The sequence below is a fragment of the Aspergillus caelatus genome (assembly GCF_009193585.1).
Source record: "Aspergillus caelatus strain CBS 763.97 unplaced genomic scaffold BDV27scaffold_18, whole genome shotgun sequence".
Classification (NCBI taxonomy): Eukaryota; Fungi; Ascomycota; class Eurotiomycetes; order Eurotiales; family Aspergillaceae; genus Aspergillus; species Aspergillus caelatus.
The window spans coordinates 130,829-152,497 of record NW_022475281.1 but is presented as its reverse complement, the minus strand read 5'-3'; the positions used below and the strand labels follow the sequence as shown (position 1 = coordinate 152,497).

Here is a 21,669-nt window from a genome sequence, read left to right as displayed (position 1 = left end):
GATCACGTGCTGCGGGGAAAGCTACTATCTGACACCATCTTATCTACTATCGGCAGCGTCATCATCTCTATGTACCTTCAACTACAGCTCAATCCTCCACATCTTGATTAATTCTCCTTCGGTCTTCTTTCTTAAGCCGGTTTCTACGCGTATCATTTGCGCCTATCAGTTTACAAGTCATTTGCCGCCCGGCCATGCTGTGGCTGCTACTACGGCCCAGTGCACCTCTCAGGGCGCACCACCTCATACTCCGCTATCGGCGCGCGCCGTGTTCAATTGCTCGTCTCATACAACGTGGCTTCGCTAACTCTTCTACATCTTTCCCGACACAATCTCAATTCAATCGATCAGATTTCACAAATCAGCCCTGGAGCGGTAGCTATGAACCCGGACTGCCGACTGCTGGGCCCTTGGGCTCGACCCCGGCTTTCGGAGCTCCGCGGATTACGCCCAAAACGTTGAAGCAGTACCTAGATCAGTTTGTAGTTGGACAGGATCGGGCCAAGAAGATACTCAGTGTCGCCGTATACAATCATTATCAACGTGTGCAAGAATTACAGCGACGTGATGAGGAAGCGGTCGAGCTGCTGGCGAAGCGTGCGCGGCGCGAATCTGTTGACCGCCATCCTGTAGAGGGTAGGTTGTTCACGGGCCCGACAAGAACTGGAACTGCATGGTCATCTTAGTGATATACTAACACATGTAACAGATGAATTTCCAGGGCAACAACGGACTAGCCGCCCACCACTTGATCCGTGTTCGTCGTTGAACCAAACCGAGCTCACAGACTCATCGGCAACACAACTGGAGAAATCCAACATACTGCTCCTGGGACCTTCCGGCGTTGGGAAGACGCTCATGGCCAAAACATTAGCTAAAGTACTATCAGTACCGTTTAGCATTTCAGATTGCACACCGTTCACGCAGGCTGGGTACATTGGAGAAGATGCCGAGGTCTGCGTTCACAGGCTCCTAGCTGCAGCCAACTACGATGTCGAACAGGCAGAACGCGGCATAATTGTTCTGGATGAGGTTGATAAAATTGCCGCCGCTAAAGTCAGTCATGGCAAAGATGTCGGTGGCGAGGGAGTCCAGCAGGCCCTTCTAAAGATTATAGAAGGTACGACGGTGCAGGTGCAAGCGAAACAGGAGAAGAACGCTCCTCGCACAGGTGGAACCCCCAATACATATCCATCAAACAGTCCATTGGGGAACCCGCCGTATCCACCTTCTAACAGTGGGGGCATGTCCCAGAAAGGAGAGGTCTACAACGTACGTACGGATAACATTCTGTTTATCTTCTCTGGTGCTTTTGTCGGGCTACACAAGGTGGTGATGGATCGGATATCGCGTGGCTCCATCGGCTTCGGCCAGCCTGTTCGGACACCATCCAACTCAGGCGAGAGGCCTGGACAGTCAGCAACTGCAAACAATCAGCCTGTGCCTATAGTGCCAGGGTCGGAAGAGGAAGCTTTGTACAAGAAACATCTTCCTTTTTTCACCTCTGCTAGCCCCGAATCACCTGATGGTGAGCCAACTTACTTCAATGCACTCGATCTCATCAACCCTACCGACCTACAAAATTATGGATTCATTCCTGAGTTAGTTGGCCGTGTTCCAGTCACCGCTGCGCTCTCCGCGCTGACGCAACCTTTGCTTGTACGGATCCTCACGGAGCCCCGCAACTCACTGCTGGCACAGTACACAACCTTATTCTCCCTGTCAGGAATTGAGCTCCGCTTCACAACTCCAGCCTTGCATAAAATAGCTGCCAACGCCTTCACAATGGGCACGGGGGCACGTGCCCTTCGAACAGAAATGGAAACTATTCTTAGCGACGCCATGTATGAAACCCCAGGTTCAAGCGTGAAGTTTGTTCTCATAACAGAATCTGTGGCTGCTCGTAAAGAGAAACCTATTTACCTTTCTCGTGGACAAGGCGGACGTTTCCATGCCATGATCGCAGCTGAGGAGAGCCAATGGGAAGAAAAGCAACGGCGAGAGAAGAAGCAGAGGGCCCTGAAAGCTAGAGCGCAGGCCGCTTCGGAGGAGCACCCTTCTATCTCAAACTTCCGTGAGTACCGGACTAGAGCAGCAGGCTTCTAGTTGACACCTATCAATCGATTTCAGTAAACATTGCGCATTTCGTGTATGTGACGTGCATGCTTGGCCTTCAGCGATGTTTTGATGTTTTGCTTTTTTTAGTATACCAGTCTCCGTGAATTCTCCGTTTTACGTATGGCGTTTCGGCTATCAGCTTTGCTTGGTTTCTTGTGACGGTTCCTTATACTCAGCCATTATACTCAGCCATTGGAGTTGCGTTATTTATATCCAATCATTGCCTCGTTCTCCTCGATGCATAATAGCCATTAATCGTGGGATCGTTGTATATTACAGTGGTATCTTAAAGATATGTAACAAGCGCGAATGTATAGAACGCAATTGAAACCCCGGGTCGAGCATACACTTCTCAATTACCAACAGATCACTCACTTTCCAATCACTGATATGGTTGGGGATAGTGGTGCGAAAGGGGAGGGATATAGGACGGCGTCGGTCTAGAAATAGCTGACTCGCTCGAGCCAGCCCTAGGAGTTTGGGGTGTAAAAGGGGTCTGAGAGCTCCTCTCTGAATGGGATGCTGATCTCGCCGCAGGATGCTTAAGTTTTTCCCAGTACCACTTATAGTTGATTTCAAAACATTTCATGATTGCTGGGGAGCCCACGCGAATTTGCAGATGTTGCCACTCGTCCCATCGCGGAAGCGTGGAGGCTGTGAGCACAAAGAACTTTCGGAACTGGTAACAATTGACCAGGGCCCAACCAGCGTAAAACTCAATGAGGTGATCAGCATTTCGTTGTTCTTGTGTCAGGGTTCTATCCTTAGGGATATCCGGAATTTCGTCGTCTGTACGAAAACCATACCCTGGGAGTTTTGAAGGAGAGATGAGCGTGTTTGGTGTATAGCCGACCTCTGCGCCAGTGAGGATATCCCGGGAATTCGCATCTCCGATGGCGGTAATCTGCATAATGAGATGGTACATTGCGAGCCATCTGAGATTGTTATTAGACCGTATAATCAAGCCTGGTGATACACAATGACCTACAAAGATCTTGAGTTCACGGTGACCTCAATCTGCTTTTGCACCCAATCCAATACACCCGGACGGAGCATTAATTTCCATGTTCCAGGATACCTGCCCTTTGCATAGTCTTCGAACCAAGATAGTACAACGATAGTACCTCTCAGATCGCTCAGCATGTAGTCTTCAGTAATTAAAATAACCCCACCCGTTTGAAGCATGCGACGGAAATACGGTCCGTTATCACCAAATTCTTTGCTTAAAGTGAAAGACCAAAAGTTGAATGTTGACTGGCGACATAAGTTATTAAGGCCCTGCAACTTGTAGAAGTCCAGAAAGCTTTCATGAATCTGACTAACGTCAGCGTATCCGCTTTTTGATAATGGTACTGGTGGTGACACATACCAAGGTGACTCCATTCTTCGCTTGAGTGAACTTTTCCCAATCTTCAGGAGTGCGGTTCGAGTAAACAATAGCCTTGTATTTGTCACTATTGTGGGCTTTGAGAAATTCAACAATGGCTTGACATTCTTCTTCAATACCTGTTGAGCCCTGTGGAAACAGTACACAGAAGGACCCTGCTAAACGTTTCTCTGCCACTGTTGCCAACGTCTGGAATGTCACCCCGAACCTCTTCTCAAATTCATAGCACAAGTCAAACGGAAGTGGAATGCTCAGTGATGGCTGCCTGTTGTCGCTATTGGCAACCGTTGTGGGGTCTTTAGGACCCTGGTCAATACCCATATGATCGATTCCAGGTGACCTCCTCTGCAGACCTGGTATTGAATCACTAGAAGTGCGACGATTCGTCAGTGATGTAACTGTTTTTGTGTGTGGCCTCGGTTCCAGGCCTATGCGTGCGTTAGGAAACTCGATAATTGAAGGGCGATTGTCTTGATTTAAAGAAACCAGCTCTCTTTGTGCCTCAGAAGCTTGCTTGTTTGCAACAATAGTGTTAATTTGTGAAGAATTCACTGCCCCAGTAGTTGTTTCTGTCAGGTGACCACGCTGTCCCTGTAGACTACCAAAGGCCAGTCGCTCAATGGGCCCCAAAGCACTCCTCACGGCAGTATGAAGAAAGACGTCACGAGGACCTCTAAAGTCTCCATCCAAGAAACCAAAATCCTCGGAATTTGGTGGATACGCAAGTAATACATCATGGCCCTGTATTTCAGGAATACATATAGCCACAAGATTTCTTCGGGTGAGTTCCTGCCCAAAGCGATAGATATCTGGTTCAGAGTCGTCAAACCCCTCAACCCAGCCGTTCCAATATCTTTCATTTGTTGTCTGGTAAATGATGTCTATTAGCGACTTAATTCATTTTAAGTAACCAGGTAAGCCAGCTTTTGCATGTACTACTCACACTTCTGCACAGACTATTGTAGTCTGTAAGGTTACAGAGATGTTGAAACCAGATTTCAAGGACGTGATTTTTCTTAGTCCTAAGAAATCGGTTTCTCCTGATACTGTCCAAACCGCACATCCTAGCTTCACCAATCTCCCTCTTATCGGGTCCATAATACAAGGTACATAGAAGTTCTCCTGGGTTAACAAAATAACTTCCCCTTTCCCCTTTAATCCACTTAGCCTCGCGACCAGGCCTTCGTCGTGGGAGATAGAGGTCCCGTGATCGGTCAGATAAACGGCGAGGCCTGTCAGAAACAGGCGAAGAATGGTTTGAGGCCTTTGAATCATTAGAGCGGGATGTTTGCGGCTGCGAGATGAAAGTGTCTATGTTAGGAACATCGCTAATCGCCCTTCTTGGGCTTTCATCTGGCTCCTGCCCCCTCATGTTGGTGTTATGCTGCGGTCCAGGGTTGGATGAATAGGCGGCGGGGGCAGATAACCACTCCGATGGCCTCATAAGCTTAAGTTGGCTGACATCTGGAGCAGGTTCATAACCCCTTGCCTTCTCATATCTGTGTTTCGTTGATAAATACTTGAACATCTTGGGGGGAGCGGAAGGATCAGCATCATAGGATCTCCGAGGACGGGAGCGAATTATACCACCACGGCCAGTCCCAAATCCAACTAGAGGCGGTCTTGTTAACCCACCACGGATAGATTGAGAACGAGCAGGGCCGACCTGAGACTGGTTTGTGGCTCTACTCGAGTATACATTTGCGGTATCAGTGCAAGGATTTAGCGTTACATCGGAATTTGTAAAGCCAGGGCCATTTGACGTGGAGCTGAACAAGCTAGTTTTTGATGGTACCAGCTGGCCTTTCGCAAGCTTTTCTCTCTTCAAATGTCGCTTGTGCTTTCGTTTTTGGCAGGCCAGTTCAGCTTCATGCAGGCGTCTGTTGAAATCAGTGAGATCAAACTCTTGCAGCCTTCCCGCTGCAATCTCTCTCTTTTTCTCCTCCCAGTCGAGCAGAGTCTGCTCATCATCAAACTGGGCAGCTGTCTCCCAACTGCTCCTCTCAATAGGATAATCTTCCCATCCTACGAGAAATTCGGTTCCCTCGGAAGTTTCACGCTCGGCGTGAATGGTATCCACATAGTAATTCTCCTTCGGTGGGCTAGGGACAGTTGAGGTGAGAGAGATATCATCATCATCATCACTGACCTCAGTCATTGCAACAAAAGAGCACCGCTATCAGAGCAGCAGTGTCTGAGGTAGCAGGGGTGCAGCAGGAAGCCTGTGTATAGATCGACTTTGATGAACAGAGCCAAAGGAAGTGGCTTGTCAAATAGAAAGGGCAAAGATATGGGTCAAACTACTAGTATGATCGCTACCACCAGAGATAGTAGAAAAACCAGTTGTATGCCCGCCCGATAATCAGTGAATCCCGCTCTCGGCAAAGGCCGACATTGAACATGTGAAATAAATCATGGACATAATATACATCAAAAGTAAGCCATGACCATCATTAGGAGACAGTAATCCTAGCGATTCTTGTCGTCGCGCTCTGTCATATGATTTTCATTGAAGGTCCAGTGCCTACTGACGAACGAGAGGTACACGTGACCAGCCACTATTCCCAAATCGGGAATGTCCGCTCGGCAGCGCGACGAAGCACGGGAGTGGCAGGGGAGCGAAAGACATCTGGATAACCTCCTATCTTTCTGCCTCGCCGTCTTCCCCTTACCATAAAAAACATACCACCGCCGTAAGTTCTTATTTGACTATTGTTTCGCTGGTGGCCTTAGTTCGCCTCAGGCTGCTATTTATCTTGCAACTTTCCACAGTCAACTGACGAGACGCCGCCACCCACAGGATCAACGTTCCCACTGTTGTCGGTTTTGCTCTAATCACTATTCAACTCGGCCACGTCAAGGTCCCCCCAAATTTCAAACCCCACCACTTTTAGGGCTTAACAAGCTCTCACAACCATTCAGTATGGCTAACGACGAGTATGATGTACGTCATTTTTCTATCCATCCTTTCGCTACGTGCTTGTCTTGTATAACTAATTGAGTGATTCGGTAGTTTCTCTTCAAGGGTAAAGTTGCCACATCCCCCCCCCCCCGGCAGAAGCGCCGAAAGATCCACGCATATAGAGACTTTCCACTCGCTGAATGACACCACTAACTTGCGGTACTTATCATACAGTGGTACTTATTGGAGACTCTGGTGTTGGAAAGTCCAACCTTTTGAGTCGTTTCACCCGCAATGAGTTCAACCTGGACTCCAAGTCGACCATTGGCGTGGAGTTCGCAACCCGTTCTATTCAGGTCGATTCTAAGACGATCAAGGCGCAGATCTGGGATACTGCTGGTCAGGAGCGTTACCGCGCCATTACCTCTGCCTACTATCGTGGTGCCGTCGGTGCCCTTCTCGTTTACGACATCAGCAAGCATCAAACCTACGATAATGTTAACCGGTGGTTGAAAGAACTCAGAGATCACGCAGATTCCAACATTGTCATCATGCTTGTGGGAAATAAGAGTGATTTGAGACACCTGCGCGCTGTGCCAACCGAGGAAGCTAAGCAGTTTGCCAGTAAGTTTCGGGCACATACTTGATGCGTGAGTTGCCTTTATCCTTGGCTCGCTAACTTGCTTTCAGGCGAGAACAACCTCTCCTTCATAGAGACATCTGCCCTTGATGCGAGCAACGTTGAGCTTGCTTTCCAGAACATCCTCACAGGTTAGCAATATACGTCTTTACCCAACTTTTCTTTTCGTTATGCTGACGCGCGCTTAGAAATCTACCGGATTGTGTCCAGCAAGGCTCTTGACAGTGGCGACTCGAGCCAGGCCGGTCTTGGTGACCGTCGTCCGGTGGTGGATATCAACCCTTCGCAGGATCCTGAGACGAAGCAGGGTTGCTGTTAGATGATTTCTTACTGTTAGGGGATGACACGCCTACCGCCACGATTTTTTTTTATTCTGTGATGTGATAATCGAATGGTCTTGATCTTTCTTTTTGTCTGTTACTTAGCCTCCGCGGAGATGATACACAAGAGGAACGTTGGGAACGGCATCCAGGGACACGGTCATTGTATGGTGATGCTTGTGGGACATCACATCCTAGACATCATTTTGTTGATTTTCTTCCCCTTCCCTTTCTTTTCCTTTATCTGGTTCGTTCTTATCCCTTTATGGAATTGACAATTTTCCTATTCTCTGTCTTCTACGGACCTGTGTTCGCCTTGGCACACTTCTTTGGCCTTCTCTGTCTTTTTCCTACCTCATCCCATGTACCCTTCTCACACTCTGGTCAATTATCGAAACGAAGTTTGGGTTTGTTTTTGTCGGTGCCTACGTAGGAGAGTGCCAAAGCAGTTCGTGTATGAGGCTATCATGGGTTGGCAATTACGAATTACAGCATGAGCAATCACTAAGTCCAGTGGCAATGGTCCCGTTTCACCACCAGCCTATTTACTAGCAATTATTAATGCGGCGCATGCATATGTCGCAGATACTAATATCAACTAGCACCTAAAAGTATCATCGCAAGCGGAATATAATGAGCATCAACACCTCGGTGGTCTCGAAAGGCCCACTGACCAAACAGCGGGAGCCCCACGTCAAAAAGGCGCGAGGTCCATGAAATTCGAAGGGGATTTGCCCACGTACCATAAGCAAACCAAAAAATTAGGCTAAACCAGATCCATGGTCAGAGTCAGCAACAACTCGCCTCACTTGTTCCCTGCCTGCACCATCATCTTTACATGACATTCCCTATAATCCTACGTATCTTTTCCATACCAGATATTTATACGGAATATTCTGTGACAAGAGAAAAAAAAGTCCCCACAGGACAGCGCGCACTAAGCACACTAGCCCTAGTACCTAAATTCCACGCTGGAGTCCGCAAACCCACCGCAAACTCCCCCATTGGTTCTTAGTTCTTTAGCTCTCTGCGTTTTGCCGTTCGCGCCCCAGAGCCCCAGTCGACAGCGTCGGATTCTCGACCCCCAGTGTGGTTTAGGGTGGGCCGATCAGGGGCGTCTTGGGGGGAGGGTTTAATTAGGTTAGTATTTGGATTCCAGAACGTTTGGATAACGGCCGAAGTTCGAACTTGTGGATGGGAGATTGGATTATATTGACGTTTTCTATTTTTGGGAGGATTGGAAATTACTATAGGGAGGTGAGCTGTTCATGCGGTGACTTTGTTATGCGGGATTTATTTGGTGGAACCCTGATTTTTAGATGGATGTTGTGTTGTACCCTTGCTTGCTTATGGAAAGGTTATTCATGGACACTACATAGGTACATTGGTAGCTTCGTAATACATTTGAGTAGTGCATAGCGCAGATATGCTATGCATTAATCCCACACGATCCCCACCTCCCGGTCTGAAATGGCCGCCTTGAACTCTTCGATATCGTCGCCTCTCTGTTTCATCACCCATTCGAGTGTATCCCCGAATGTCTCTCCATTGTCGCGAAACCAATCTCCCAGGGAGTGCACATAGCCCTCTACCTGTTCTTTCAGGGGCGCATGTTCGCGCAGCCAGAGCACCTGACCTGGATCAAGCTTCATCATGTCCTGGACCACGTAGTAGTGAGGGATCTCATCGCCCCAGCCTTCGGCGCCGGGGTCATGAAAAAAGTCATTCCGGAACCTAGATCTATATTTCGCCGGCGACTCAGTAAAGTTGGCAACATGTGCGATATGACAGTATTGGTCGACCGAATTCGGGCTATCAAAGAGCCCGGAAGGCCCTAGAGGGCTGGGCGCTGGGTAATTCAGATGGATGTTGAATGCCAACTGGTGGTGACTTTCCGGGAACCGTTTGCGAAACTTTCGCTGAATCGTTCCATTACTAGGACAAATATGATTCTGGACGACATCGGCGATAATGAGACGCACGTCCTCGATATCACCCAGCTCCTGCGTAGACCAGTTATGCAGGAGTAGCGCGCGCTCGGTGACGATATGTGGGAGCTTACGGCTGAAGCGATCATGCGTACGCGTATGGAATGCGCGATGGTAAAGCCATAGGCGATAGATAGCTCGGCGGAGGCGGAATCGCTCGTCATCTGTCAATGATCGTCGGTTTTCATAATCCACCTTCCATTTTTTGACGGGATAGATTGTCTCCCATTTCCGAGCTACGCGTCCGACTTGGACTATTTGTTTGAAGAGGGGGTTGGTCATGGGAGGCTTGCGTATTAAGTGAGCTGGTTGGCTTGCGTTTTGCGTTACGATTTGGATGATCTCCTCTATTGGTCCGAATTCGCGCTCGGCAATATCGGTGAGAATTTGGAGCTTATTGGATCTGCTAAAGACAGTACGAAGTCGTCGACAAGTTGATGCGAGATTTAAAATGTCGGATATTGTTTGACAGGAACGAAATACATGGAGCAATAGCTCCGTAGCTAGTTGATTCAATGTCATCGTTGTTATATGTTTTGCGCTACACTCGTTAGCTGTGGTCACCGCCAAACATAACTTGAGACCCGAACCTTGCTGACTATGGAAACGCAAAAGGTAGGTAGTTTAGATAACACAGCTGGATAGTGGATTTTGTGTAATATAGTGGACAGTCGCTGCCCAAGCCAGCGCTGCCGTCGCGATCGCAAGTTGGACTAAGTCGAGACCCCGCCCTTGGGGCTGTCCAAAACAAAACAAATCTGGTCCCTAGAGAAACAAGAACACATGGTGATATGGAAGTCAAGCCCAGACAGCCGCAGAGGGCTAAACGGCAAGAATAGTGCCATGGTGGTTGACGGAGGGATGGAGTCAAGCCCCAAGCGGATGTTATGACTCTTATATAGCAGCGCTTATCTAATCTCCGCCCTTACATCTACATACATAAATCTCACATCATTCATAGTTTATGAAGTATGTACGAACTTCTAAGGATAAACAAAGCTCAATATCTGGTTGCTATGGTACCATCTTCAGTCAAATGCGCACGGTTTCTGCAGCACGATGCCCTAATGCGATAGTTCAGCCTAAAAAATTGAGCGACTTCTACTAGCCGGTAGAAGGACTTGGATTGGAATTCATCATGACATTTGAACTTTTATTATGTTGTTTCACACCAGACGCCTTTTAGACCATGATAAGGTGCCCCTTGCATCTCAAACACATGTACATCCCCTTAGGATATCGAGTCTAATAGCACTAACAAGAAGAGACAAAATGAATGAAAAGTAAACGGAATAAAGCAAGCAATCATGCGAACAAATGCCTGTTGTCCAATGCATCTGGTTTGCGCTGGCCTTCTCCCAATCCCAAATTTGTCCGCTTAGCGAAACGGTCGGTTTGCACGTCTCTGCGCTTCGCGTGGCGCGCTGCCTTGCTAATCCGAATATCGTGACGGACCTGGTTCGGGCTCACGTATTCCTTGTTCTCGTAGATAACAGGACCGCCGAAGCTGCCCTCCAGGATGACAATCGGCGTCAAAACGAAACGAGGTCCGACCTCGACAAGCGAAACTTCTGGTAGACCATCCTTGCCCTTAGGTACAGGCTTCACGGTTTCCTCACCATCCTCAGACTTCTTCTTGCCTCCACCTTCGGACTCTCTGATCTCGTACACGCGAATCCAGATCTTGCCGTCGACGCCAAACACACCAATGATACGGTCAATGAAAGGCTTCATTCCCTTGACACCACGCTTAGGGACGGAGAAGACACCCCGCAGCATCTCCCGAATCAGTCCACGGTACTCGTTGCCTGGCTGGCTCATAACCGGGCCTTGTTCGTCGAATGAGCGATCAAAAACCACAACACCACGGCCACCCTTCAAGCAGTTGCCGCTGAAACCAGCATTCAGTTCGCCCATAGTGTGTAAGTTGTTAACGTGGAATTTGAGTGTAGGTCCGTTCGGGGGACGAGCGAGCCAGAGGTACAAATCTTGACCACGCTTGCGAGCCTCAAGGAAGAAAATAACGTTGCAGGAATGAAGGTCGGCGAGATCGTTCAGAAGTAAGTTATATCCTGCGGTCTTCTTTTTGGTATCGAGTTTGCTTTCTTTGTGGGTATGAGGGAGTAAACCAGTAAGGTCTGCAAGCAAGTGCCGATGGCTAGTATCAAAACCGATCAGCAATACCGCTCCTTTTGTTCAATTAGGACCAAGACAATATGAACATACCGAGATGTGACACCCCTGGAAGTCAACATAAGAACCCGAGTCTTTGGCATATATCCAGCAGCAAGTTGCTTCTTGGCTGATTCCAAATCTTCTTCCTCCTCGTCTTCGCTGTCGCTTGTATCGTCGGCGTCGGCGAGAAGGTCAGCCATCTCGGCCATTTCTGCGTCTGAGTCGTCCTGCTCTTGCTCTCTGGCAAGCTGCTTAGCCTGCTTCTTAGACACTGACTTATATACTGCCGCCATTGTGAATTGGGGAATAAACTGATTTAGAGAAAATCTAAGTTGTTGATCGGCGCAGCGAAAAGCTTCCAAAAAAGTTGGGGGCAGAATATTTTTCTGGGCCTTACCGCCTTCCAAATCTCTGTGCCGTAGTTTATCTCTCACGTGATACTACCGAAAATGGCAATTCATGATAAGTATCTACTACTATCAAAGCACCAGCAAACCCACATCCTAGCAGGTAGTCATGTATTTGTGGTCAGATTATATTTACTGCAAGTATTTGTTGATTCTAGATAGATGGTTGAATAATATTGCATAAGGAAGTCCGGCTAAGTGCAAGTATAGCTTACTCTATCAAATATATATACTCGTAACCTGTGTTGATCTCTCACTACATTTTGTGAATCCAATTTTGTATTTTCATAAATTTGTACCCCACAGGGAGCCTCAAGCTGTTTTTGATATGGAACAGTATGTTACATACATGTGTTAAAGCCCTGATTTAAGGATATGAGTTCAACGCCCTTTCCAAACCGGAGAAGCCCTCTTGCGTTACTTTCATGCCTGCTACCCGATTTGCAAAACCTAGCTTTTGTGAAAGGCTCCAAGCATCGCCTCGATAGATTAATGCATGGAGCATACCGGCTATAAATGTGTCTCCAGCACCAATAGTACTTACATAGTGTTAGCGAGATTGGTTCAGTAGCGCACTTTTCTCAGTCACTTACTCAACAACCGTAAAGTCTGGTGCAGTATAAGCTGGGCTGTGAATCACGTCACCAGAACTTGTCTCTAACGCTACAGCCCCATCCTCACCCCATGTGCAGAAGAGAAGTTGCCTGATACTTCGAGTCAGCCTCTGGGCGACGGCGCAAAGAAACCCTGACACTTACGCTTTGCGTGTAAGTAGAGATTGCTTCCGGAGGCACTCTTTGGCTGACGTGTAACCATTTCCCTGTTTAATTCTTAGTCAAAAGTCTAACATTGTAAGCGCGAGCGAGGTTACCTGAGCCCAGCTCTTCGAGTAGAAGACAACGTCGGCTTCCATAGCCAGCTCTTGTAGGCCTTCTCGTCCTGGCTTTTCTACTTCGACACTGATTCTCAAAGATGGAAACTGTTGCCGAAGATATTGTATACAGGCCAGCGTGACATCAGGTATGCGACCCTAGATTTACGATTCATAAGTATGATGAGGCCAAGGAATATGAGAAGGGTTGACTGACTTCAAAATGAAACCATGTGGCCTTTGAGCCTAGGTCGTCTGCGATTCGCTTAAACTCATCCACTGTCATCTCGGGGAGCTCATTGTAGTTAACAATAGTCCTGCTCCCAGAGGACTGGCTTTTGATGATATAACTTGAAGCTGGCTCTGCATATTGCTCTCGATAGATACAATGGACGAGCTGAACACGAGGCTCAAAGGCAGACCGGATTTGCTGAGACGCAATAGAAGATTTTGCTGGCAGAACGGCAATAAGATTCAGCGATACCCCTGTCTGCGACGGGCTATGCACTGTCAATTGTTGGAGTACTTCCAGAGTATTAGGGCAATTGCCTCCTCGTCGCCGTGAGATATTGGTAGCCCGTAGCTTTTCATCTTCGCCAGGGTAATGAGGGGTTCTGGGCAAACATAATGAGCTAGTGTGGACTTAAGCGCCGGGTGAACGTGGTGCCAACCAACGTTAAGATAGTATCAACATAGCATGCACCTATGGCGACTAACGACATTTTGACAGTAGAGTGGTCAATTTTCTTACAAAACCTCTTGCGGCAATTACTGGATACGCAGATGTATGAGCGTTTGTGAGTATGTGGGGAGGAGGGGCAGTCGTTGATAGGATTAGTCATGACCCACCCTCTACAGCCATATAAAACCCTACCTTTTGAGGTACAGGAAATTGTTCTGTTTTTCTAGAACAATATCAGCAAATATAATAGAACCATCTTGTAGTTTAAGCTACCATACACAAATAAGTGTTATTAGACATCAAGTTACCGTTGTAGGCATGAAGGAAATGCTATTGCCCCTTACCGTAGAATACAATATAGGATAAGTGCAGAGCTGAAGACAGAGAATGGTCAATAGTCTGCTCTATAGTTTGCATTACCCTAATCACGCAGGTATGGCTCGGAATGAGAGACTAATTTTTGGTCTCCTGAAACAAACACATTCAGGAGCTAGTACTCAACCTACAAAGAACAATGTTTATTGAATATAGGTGCTATTTCCACTACATTCATGAAGGATTAAGGTAAACAGAGTATTTTGATAAGAAACTAATAAGAACGTGTATATTTATGCGGTCACAGTTATTCTACCCCGCTTAGATGTATTTCTGTTTCATTCATCCTTTACTAACTAGAATAATATTCTCTACAAGACAATCCAAGATCAACAATATCTGCTATTTGCCTGCAAGTTTAAGTTTATAGTTGACCCAGGGCAAACAAATCCACGTGATACTCGTACACAAAGTCACAAAGGGACCCTGCATTTGTCGTGCTCTACTTGCAGTGAAATAAATGGGCCAGAACTCAATGTATCTTGCCTGGTAAAGTATTTCTTTATTTGCCAGGACGTAGGAGATAAGACATGCAGGTGGCGTCTCTGGAACTACAAAGCTATCCGTTCACTCTTTGTGGATGGCAAAGGGCTTTTACTTCTCTTAGTTAAGTGTAAGAGTAGTATGCCAACATATATTTGTTCTTAATTACCGTTCTTATTAACACTAAGGGGTGCTTTCAATATATGGGAGGAAATGGTGTATATATATTACCTTCTGTGCGCCAGAGTGCATGTTCTTCTGCCAACTTCAGGTTTTCAATTTCCCAGCACATCCTGAGCATCTACTAAGCGCTTCATTAGCATAGCTAATCTACTCATTCAACTGTGGGCCCCCTCCCGTTCGAATTTGCAGCCATGTCCACCGCCAGACGTAGCAAAGCCATGCCGACTGATGGCCCGACAGTCAAGTTCTTATATACCATCATCAAACAGCTTGATCTTAAATCAGTAAGTTGACTTCTAGAGTTAAAACAAATGAGCCGGCTAAGAAGTTGAACAGATTGACTGGGGCCTCGTTGCAAACCAACTCGAAATTTCCAACGGTCATGCCGCCCGAATGCGTTACTCTCGCTTCAGACAGCAGATGGAAGGCATCACATCAACACCCCGAGCGGCTCGTACCAAGAAAAGCCCGAATAGGTCTAAATTAAACCCTTGCAAGGCAGACTTGCTGAAAGAAGCCGATTCTTCTGATATGAAACCGGTTCTCAAACAAGAACCTCGGGCATCTTCAAGCGAATCAACTCCTTACATCAAGACCGATCCACATGCCCAAGGATTTCCTGCTTTAGCCGATATTCCCAGCGTCACATATCATATAATATCGGATTCGCCCGCCCGGACAATCACCCCTCCTTACTCTCAAATGACAGTGTCTCCCACAGATTTGACAACGTACAGTGCGACACCGAGCTTCTTGAGCCCTACAATTGGTTTCGAGCATCAACTGAGTCCAGCTTATTCCTGGCCTCCTACAAAGTTAGAGCCGGATGAGGATCATATGTTGAGCGACGTTTTTGTCAAGGTGGAAGAACCACAAATGGAGGTGGTGAATGCAAGCTGCAGCGAGGTGGAATTTTGTGGAATGTTTGAGCCTGGATTGAAAATTGTTGAAGAGCCTAAGGATTGTTGAGGTCTTTGGTGTCCTTCTATACGGGTTTGTAATAGTTTTTGTACTCGTCTATTGAGAAAATTTGTCTTGGATGCTACAGAATTATGTTAGAGATGGCTACTATGTCCTTTAGAGTAGATCTGGACGTTCATTACCCGAAGAGACACCACAGGATTTGTTGGCAAGAGACATGGTGCCTGGTGGGCAATAGTACATAATGTTCTCTACTTGATCTCACATGTAACACTTCAGTTGAAATCCTACATGTGTTTCTTTATTGCATAGAAAGTGATTAGGTCGTATCATATTGTCTCTCTAACAACAACTCCCTATCGCCGTTACGACTGTCATCTCAATTCACCAAACCAATGACACAATCGTAGGACACTGCGCCAATATCCATCAAACTGGAGGAAGCCTCAAATACTATTCCCTAATCACTCAATCCCTTGTGTGAGAAAGTACACCACTGATATTCTCATCTCTTCCAGTGTGTTTCTCACCTGTAGTTCAACATCCATTCATCTTCACTCCCACGTGCCATTTTCACATCATTTCCATGGTTAACTAAATATATTGGTGACTATCTATCATATTATTGCCTCCAGCTAAATTTTCCCACCATCGAGCTAATCCCCACGACGAGCCATCTGAGACCATGGCATCCGACCAGAGTGCTACTCCCGAAGAGGGCGAATTTTTGAGCCAGCAAGATGGCCGGTTTATTATCGAGTGTCTGCGAAACATTGATGAAAGCAGGACTGTAAGCAAATACTCCACGAATACGCCCTACTACCAATGGAACTGGCATCGCTGATATCTATTCAGGTCAACTTGACCAATGTTGGAGCCGCGATGGGCTATACCAACACTGCATCTGTCGGCAACAGATTCCGTGCCATTCGCAAGCGGTACGGCTTCCCCAATCTCGAGGCTACCACTAAGCCATCAAATGCGAACACTACCTCGGCTGCTTCTGTACTCATCACTCCCCCCGGACAAGGGAAGCGCAAGGGCCCCAGTGGTGGAAGAAAGAAAAGCATGACTAAGACCGAAGAACCCAAAGACCCTTTCATCACCGACAATTCCGAGGCCGAAACCATTATCACAATTGAAGTACCCAAGGTCAAGGCAGCCCCTAAGAAGGGGGTCAGGAAGGGAGCCAAAGTGACTTCTACTCCTATCTCAGCTACTGAGCTTGGAGCTCCTAGGGGAAGCAAGCATTCTAAGGCAAATTCAGAGTCGAAGGTTAAGGCTGAAATTGTGAAGGATGAGAGCATTGACGTTAATCTTCTTAACGCGGTCAATGACGCGATGGAGATATATGAGGATCGCAAGAGCTTTGAAATGGCGTAGATGGGTGTTCTGCATCTGCCGGAAATTTGTCCTTTTGCGAGTCCAGCGTCATTCGACTTACGGTGCCTACGAATAATCTTTCTTAGTGAATGCTGCGTCGCTTTGACTTCATTCTCTCCATTGAAGGGCTTCAGATGGTCGGTGGGGTCCTGCTTATGATTCTGACGGACTCTTAAGTAGCATGTGGAAGGAGGTTTGGTTTCGTGCTTTATTCGTACAGCAGTTTATCTACACCCTCGGTTTGATACTGAGGTTATTGGACAAGCAACCGAGTTGTTACATATTGAGAATAAGAGCCACCGGTTGATTCTCGAAACTACATAAGGCCCAGCTAAGAGAGCCGACTTCCACTGACATTGTAGTGAAAATAACATCCGTAAGCCATTCAGTAGGATTTAAATTTAGTGTGAGTAGATCAAAGGAGCCACTTTCTATTTAACGTTTTGTATGGCTCAACACTAAGTCTAGAAAGTGAAGCACATCTCACGCGCTTCATTCAAGACAAGAAGCGTCGACAAATGAACTTACGCATCGCCGCTGTACTGGATTTATTCACTGCACCGCGCATGTCATTGCAACTACCTGTCTTCCGTCTATGCAACCCCAGTGTTGTTTCGCTTTTTATTCTCCTTCAAACCTCTTCCCTTTCAGTATCATCCACCTTCTCTATACTCAACTACCTCCCCCAACAAGCTTACCGAAGCGTACTCTCAAAGACTCTTTTCAGTTGTTTATCACCTTAGAAGGGTAACATCAAACTCGAGAAAAAAAAAAAAAAAAACAATCAACATGCCCACCATCACCGACTCGGAGCAGATTGAGTTCCTGCTTAGCTGCGTCCGTCACGCGAACAACGGCAAGGTAAGAGAGCACACACGCAGAGATACTTGTTTACACAGCCGACACACTCCGTCCAAAACCTCTCCACTTAGAGCACTCAGAACTGATTACACGCAATTTTGCATCAATCACAGGTTGATTTCGGAGAAGTTGCGAAAGAATGCAGCATAGTCTCTAGAGGAGCTGCGTAAGTCCCTTCTGCTTCTCCGTTTCCCCAACTTTTCTCGTCTAAAGTAGTTCTGAGTGATAAACTAGCGCGAAACGCTACGAGCGTCTCTCAAAAGGCCGCAACAACGCTCCTGGCGGTGGATCCGCAGCTGACACCCCAAGCCCAAGCCCAAGAAAGGCTACTAAGTCATCGGTGGCAAAGCGCAAGACTGCACCGAAGATAGCAGTGCCAAAGAAGGCAGCTGCTAAGAAGGGAAAAGCGATGAAGGTGGTTGCCGTTGCCCTCGCAGAAATTCTGGTTAAGCAAAGGACTGACTTGGCAAAGGTTGAAGAGCATTCCTCTGGAGAGGATACTGAGATCGACGAGGCTGCGCTTGGGGTTAGTGATGATGCTTTATTTGATCAATTCTGTAATGCTGACTGATGGTGGGCATGGGTATGTGCAGGTTGAAGGGGAGGGTTGTGACGCGGATGCTTGAAAGCCTCTCAAGCTGAAGGAAGACTATTGAGAATGGCTTGTTGGCTTGGTGATTGGGTGTGTTCAAGCTAGGCTTTTTGCTTTGAATTTCCCTCGCTGCGGTTGGAGATGGGTTCATATGCTTCCAGTGTTGTGAAGACAGGGGACTTGCTTTAGCACGTCGAAGGGGTCCTCCTATTTTATTAAGAATCTACGAAGTACAAAGGCCAAGGTTTACTTCAAGTAAAGGAGCACGCATGGAAGTATGTGCAAAGAGCACTCAGTGCCGTCTTAGGTATTGCTCTATAAACATGCTTTAATTTAGACAAGAAACGAGGCCGCTCAAGGGGTATCTGTAGGAAACCTAAACTAAACACAGAACAGAATGCTTCCAGGCAAACAGATGGAAGATCATGTCTAGATCACATCAGTTAAAGAACGAAGCTTGCTATCAAGCAAGCAAATGAGATAACATGCTCAACACAACAAAGCAGCTGGTAGTCAGTCTTCCAGCGCACTGAATTCTACCACTGTAGCAATGGCTTAGATGTCTGCCATTACAGACTCCAGAATCTTGCGCTTGTACTGGGACAAGGCACGCTCCTTTTTCTGCATCTGGGAACGAAGCTTTATATACCGTTGTCTCCAAGTCATCTCAGGAACAGCATTCTCTGCACCATCCACTTCGAATTCGCCATCTGTCGAGCTATTCACTTCTGCGACACTATTGTCCAGGTCCTCTGTCACTCCGGGCGCATTTCCGGTCTTGTTGTTTTCCAGATTGTTGATATTGAAATCACCGTAAGTGACCTTCGTCGAGAAACGAAGTCCATGCTTATATTCCTGGAAGATAGTATAGGTAAATTTTGATGAGCGTTCCTCATTGCTGGATGCCGCTGGTGCATCGATGGAAGGCGCAGTCGCTGTTCTAATATCTATTGCCATCGCACTCTCTGTTACACCAGGGTAGCCAAAATGGTGCCCTAGCCCAAGATGCAGAGCTGACAAAAGAACTGGCATCCCCAAAGGCAATTGAGAATACGAAGCAGTCAGATTAGCGATCATAGCCAAAGAGAGTGTTCGGGCCTCTTCAGCACTTAAAGGGGTGGAGCGACCAGTCACTTTTCCACGCAGCAAGTCACTGGAAAGCACACGAACGAGCTCATCGGACGAAATGTCCGCATTTGGGTTGGTACTGCGATGAGCACCAGTTGGCGCGTTCGTTGCTGCACCGGGAGTGTCGTGCGGGGGAGCTGAAGCGCTGTTACGACGTTGTCCCTCAATTTTAAAAGATGCATTGTTGACACCGTTCACCATTAGTGTTGGCGGTGTCGCGAGACGGACTGGCGCGCCTGGGTGCTGAGGGACTTGCAGCTGAAGTTTGTTTGGTCTATTACCGCCATGAAAAGGTGTAGGAGATTGTTGGTATTGAGCGTTGGAATAGCGACCGGAAGGATCCTGGTCTAATACAAAAGAAGGGGGTCTTGCGTTGGAGCTATGTAAATGGGATGGCTCGGAGCGACTAGGGTTCACTGGAAAGGAGGAAAAGGGGCCGGATGTTGTCCCGCGACCGGGAGGTCGTCCCCGAGTTTTCCCAGTAGACGATCCATTGTTGGTCGGCCAGGCAGATGAAACAGCTGGGCCATGACGCCGTTTAGGGCGCGACTTCTCGGACGATGGCGTAACCGCTGACCGAGGCTCCGTAGGAGGAATAAATACGTCGGATGGATGGTGACCCCTAGGAAGAATTGCAGAGTGCGGGTAATTTGAAGGTGAAGCCTCTCGTTCAACTGATCTCCACCGAAGATCCTGGCCGTGCTGAGCAACCGGGTTCCCTGACGGACCATTCGCCCCAAATGAGGATGTGGCTGCTATCCACGGATCGTTTGGCTCGATCTCGTCAGGGAAGGCACTAAATGGAATTGCACTTTGAGGGAAAGTCGTCGAGTGAGCTGGGAATGTACTCGTGTGTAAGATGCCCACAGAGGTATCGAGCTGCGGCCTTTTGGATAATCTATCATTCATACTCTCCCTCTCTTCCGCTCGCTTTCTACCTCGCTTGGGTTTCCACTGAGGGACGAGGGCGCGTAACGCAAGGTCCTCCTCTAAAGGCACTCCGTCGCGGCTCTCGCTGACCACTGCATTGTTGGCGGGAAGTTGAGTATAATAAGGATGAGGATGGCCCAGACAGTATTCAAAGAAAGCATCAACATGCATCGCTCGCATCCAACGCTATAATAATTTAGTAAGGATCCTACAACAAGATAATACACTCGACCGACCTTTAGGCGAACAGCATATTGCTGGACCTTTTGCGTGCTTTGCCCCTGCTCCAAATCAGGCGGTTCCACTCCTAGCTCGGTTGCCAAAGATATCCATGTTTTCAACTCTTTGCTGTCTAGTTTCCGAATAAGTTCCCAGAGTGTGAAGATACTAAAGCTTTTGCCGTCACTCCGTGGGGGACACCGGAAAGTCTTTCGCAACTCGCTAGTGTCTACAGACAGAGGCACATTTGGATTACAATAGAAAATGAACATCACGTAAGCGTCATCAATGGTTTCATCTGTAATGTCACGGGATGGCAGTGATCGGGACTCTGCTTGGTCTAAGGACTCTCTAGGTGGTTGCCTCTGGCGGAGAGGATCGTACACTGGAGGGGACATCGATGGTCCCGAGCGTGCAGCAGATGATGGGGGAATGGCCGGTCGCGGAACTGTCGGCGAGGATTGAATACTGCGTGGAGTTGCTTTGCGATGAAGTGGGGGCGATTTGGAGGCCGCCATCCGGCTGCGAGCACTGCCTAGGGAAGAAGCGCTATGTAATCCAGGTTCCAACGTAGGTGGATACCTTGCATACTGCTGGACAACCATCGGCGGTGCCCCTAAGTCGCTCCTCTCCGAAGGGTTCATGACATTCGGAAACGAGCTTTCCATCATGAGTCAACGAGCTAAGACTCCCTCAAGTAAACAATGGCGCAACAAGATAAGGACGATTGGTGCGTGCTGAGTAGATAGCTGGGTATCATAGGTATGGGTAAAGACAAAAGCAAAGATTTCGAATTTGAGCGCGTATAGACAGTAGGCTATAATTAGATCGAAATGGGCGCGCTTAGCTTAGGGACCAGCCCAATCGAGCGCATGAATTGACAAGTATTTATATAGTAGGTAGCGCATACACAATCAATGTCGGAAATTGCAATCCATGTGGGCAGAAGCCTTGGAGGAAACAGAGCGCCATCATCACCACGGAATCGACGGGGGGGGAAAAGAGGAGAAGGTGGCTGGAAGAACGGCGGCGCTTTAAAGAAGGCCGATGATGGACTGGGAGGAGCTGACTGTTTCTATTTCGGGATTCCCCTCGATGCCCATC

The 21,669-nt window shown here is 47.6% G+C and overlaps 10 protein-coding genes across 10 annotated transcripts; 5 read left to right on the top strand and 5 right to left on the bottom strand.

Annotated features, from left to right (window-relative positions):
- The first annotated feature begins 87 nt into the window (after positions 1 to 87).
- Positions 88 to 2,381, top strand: BDV27DRAFT_30299 (putative ATP-dependent Clp protease). The gene is made up of 2 exons (XM_032076272.1): positions 88 to 636; positions 710 to 2,381. The coding sequence occupies exons 1-2, from the start codon at positions 195 to 197 to the stop codon at positions 2,104 to 2,106; spliced, it is 1,839 nt and encodes a 612-aa protein (XP_031931914.1). The 5' UTR covers positions 88 to 194; the 3' UTR covers positions 2,107 to 2,381.
- On the bottom strand, positions 2,304 to 5,990 carry BDV27DRAFT_30267 (putative Chromo domain protein Chp1p). The gene is made up of 4 exons (XM_032076271.1): positions 4,449 to 5,990; positions 3,488 to 4,372; positions 3,107 to 3,432; positions 2,304 to 3,053 (listed from the first exon to the last, which is right to left on the bottom strand). The coding sequence occupies exons 1-4, from the start codon at positions 5,661 to 5,663 to the stop codon at positions 2,501 to 2,503; spliced, it is 2,979 nt and encodes a 992-aa protein (XP_031931913.1). The 5' UTR covers positions 5,664 to 5,990; the 3' UTR covers positions 2,304 to 2,500.
- Positions 5,991 to 6,196: 206 nt separating this feature from the next.
- On the top strand, positions 6,197 to 7,965 carry BDV27DRAFT_121732 (Rab family GTPase). Its single transcript, XM_032065439.1, has 5 exons — positions 6,197 to 6,449; positions 6,519 to 6,531; positions 6,642 to 7,031; positions 7,098 to 7,178; positions 7,236 to 7,965. The coding sequence occupies exons 1-5, from the start codon at positions 6,429 to 6,431 to the stop codon at positions 7,364 to 7,366; spliced, it is 636 nt and encodes a 211-aa protein (XP_031931912.1). The 5' UTR covers positions 6,197 to 6,428; the 3' UTR covers positions 7,367 to 7,965.
- Positions 7,966 to 8,710: 745 nt separating this feature from the next.
- BDV27DRAFT_121731 (uncharacterized protein) lies at positions 8,711 to 10,199 on the bottom strand. Its single transcript, XM_032065438.1, has 2 exons — positions 9,946 to 10,199; positions 8,711 to 9,896 (listed from the first exon to the last, which is right to left on the bottom strand). The coding sequence occupies exon 2, from the start codon at positions 9,875 to 9,877 to the stop codon at positions 8,804 to 8,806; it is 1,074 nt and encodes a 357-aa protein (XP_031931911.1). The 5' UTR covers positions 9,878 to 9,896; positions 9,946 to 10,199; the 3' UTR covers positions 8,711 to 8,803.
- A 282-nt stretch (positions 10,200 to 10,481) lies between these two features.
- On the bottom strand, positions 10,482 to 11,851 carry BDV27DRAFT_121729 (ribosome biogenesis protein BRX1). The gene is made up of 2 exons (XM_032065437.1): positions 11,582 to 11,851; positions 10,482 to 11,513 (listed from the first exon to the last, which is right to left on the bottom strand). The coding sequence occupies exons 1-2, from the start codon at positions 11,821 to 11,823 to the stop codon at positions 10,661 to 10,663; spliced, it is 1,095 nt and encodes a 364-aa protein (XP_031931910.1). The 5' UTR covers positions 11,824 to 11,851; the 3' UTR covers positions 10,482 to 10,660.
- Positions 11,852 to 12,242: 391 nt separating this feature from the next.
- BDV27DRAFT_121727 (ketohexokinase) lies at positions 12,243 to 13,574 on the bottom strand. The gene is made up of 6 exons (XM_032065436.1): positions 13,484 to 13,574; positions 13,026 to 13,422; positions 12,809 to 12,967; positions 12,696 to 12,757; positions 12,531 to 12,641; positions 12,243 to 12,476 (listed from the first exon to the last, which is right to left on the bottom strand). Exons 1-6 carry the CDS (start codon positions 13,528 to 13,530, stop codon positions 12,305 to 12,307), a joined length of 948 nt encoding a protein of 315 aa, XP_031931909.1. The 5' UTR covers positions 13,531 to 13,574; the 3' UTR covers positions 12,243 to 12,304.
- Positions 13,575 to 14,722: 1,148 nt separating this feature from the next.
- Positions 14,723 to 15,500, top strand: BDV27DRAFT_153651 (uncharacterized protein; the record flags this gene model as incomplete). The annotated part of the gene is made up of 2 exons (XM_032071839.1): positions 14,723 to 14,815; positions 14,868 to 15,500. 2 exons carry the CDS (start codon positions 14,723 to 14,725, stop codon positions 15,498 to 15,500), a joined length of 726 nt encoding a protein of 241 aa, XP_031931908.1.
- Positions 15,501 to 16,137: 637 nt separating this feature from the next.
- BDV27DRAFT_153650 (uncharacterized protein) lies at positions 16,138 to 16,835 on the top strand (the record flags this gene model as incomplete). The annotated part of the gene is made up of 2 exons (XM_032071838.1): positions 16,138 to 16,242; positions 16,308 to 16,835. 2 exons carry the CDS (start codon positions 16,138 to 16,140, stop codon positions 16,833 to 16,835), a joined length of 633 nt encoding a protein of 210 aa, XP_031931907.1.
- A 789-nt stretch (positions 16,836 to 17,624) lies between these two features.
- BDV27DRAFT_153649 (uncharacterized protein) lies at positions 17,625 to 18,267 on the top strand (the record flags this gene model as incomplete). Its single annotated transcript, XM_032071837.1, has 3 exons — positions 17,625 to 17,696; positions 17,810 to 17,862; positions 17,931 to 18,267. 3 exons carry the CDS (start codon positions 17,625 to 17,627, stop codon positions 18,265 to 18,267), a joined length of 462 nt encoding a protein of 153 aa, XP_031931906.1.
- Positions 18,268 to 18,538: 271 nt separating this feature from the next.
- Positions 18,539 to 21,543, bottom strand: abp2 (putative ARS binding protein Abp2). Its single transcript, XM_032065435.1, has 2 exons — positions 20,583 to 21,543; positions 18,539 to 20,532 (listed from the first exon to the last, which is right to left on the bottom strand). Exons 1-2 carry the CDS (start codon positions 21,234 to 21,236, stop codon positions 18,844 to 18,846), a joined length of 2,343 nt encoding a protein of 780 aa, XP_031931905.1. The 5' UTR covers positions 21,237 to 21,543; the 3' UTR covers positions 18,539 to 18,843.
- Positions 21,544 to 21,669: the final 126 nt, after the last annotated feature.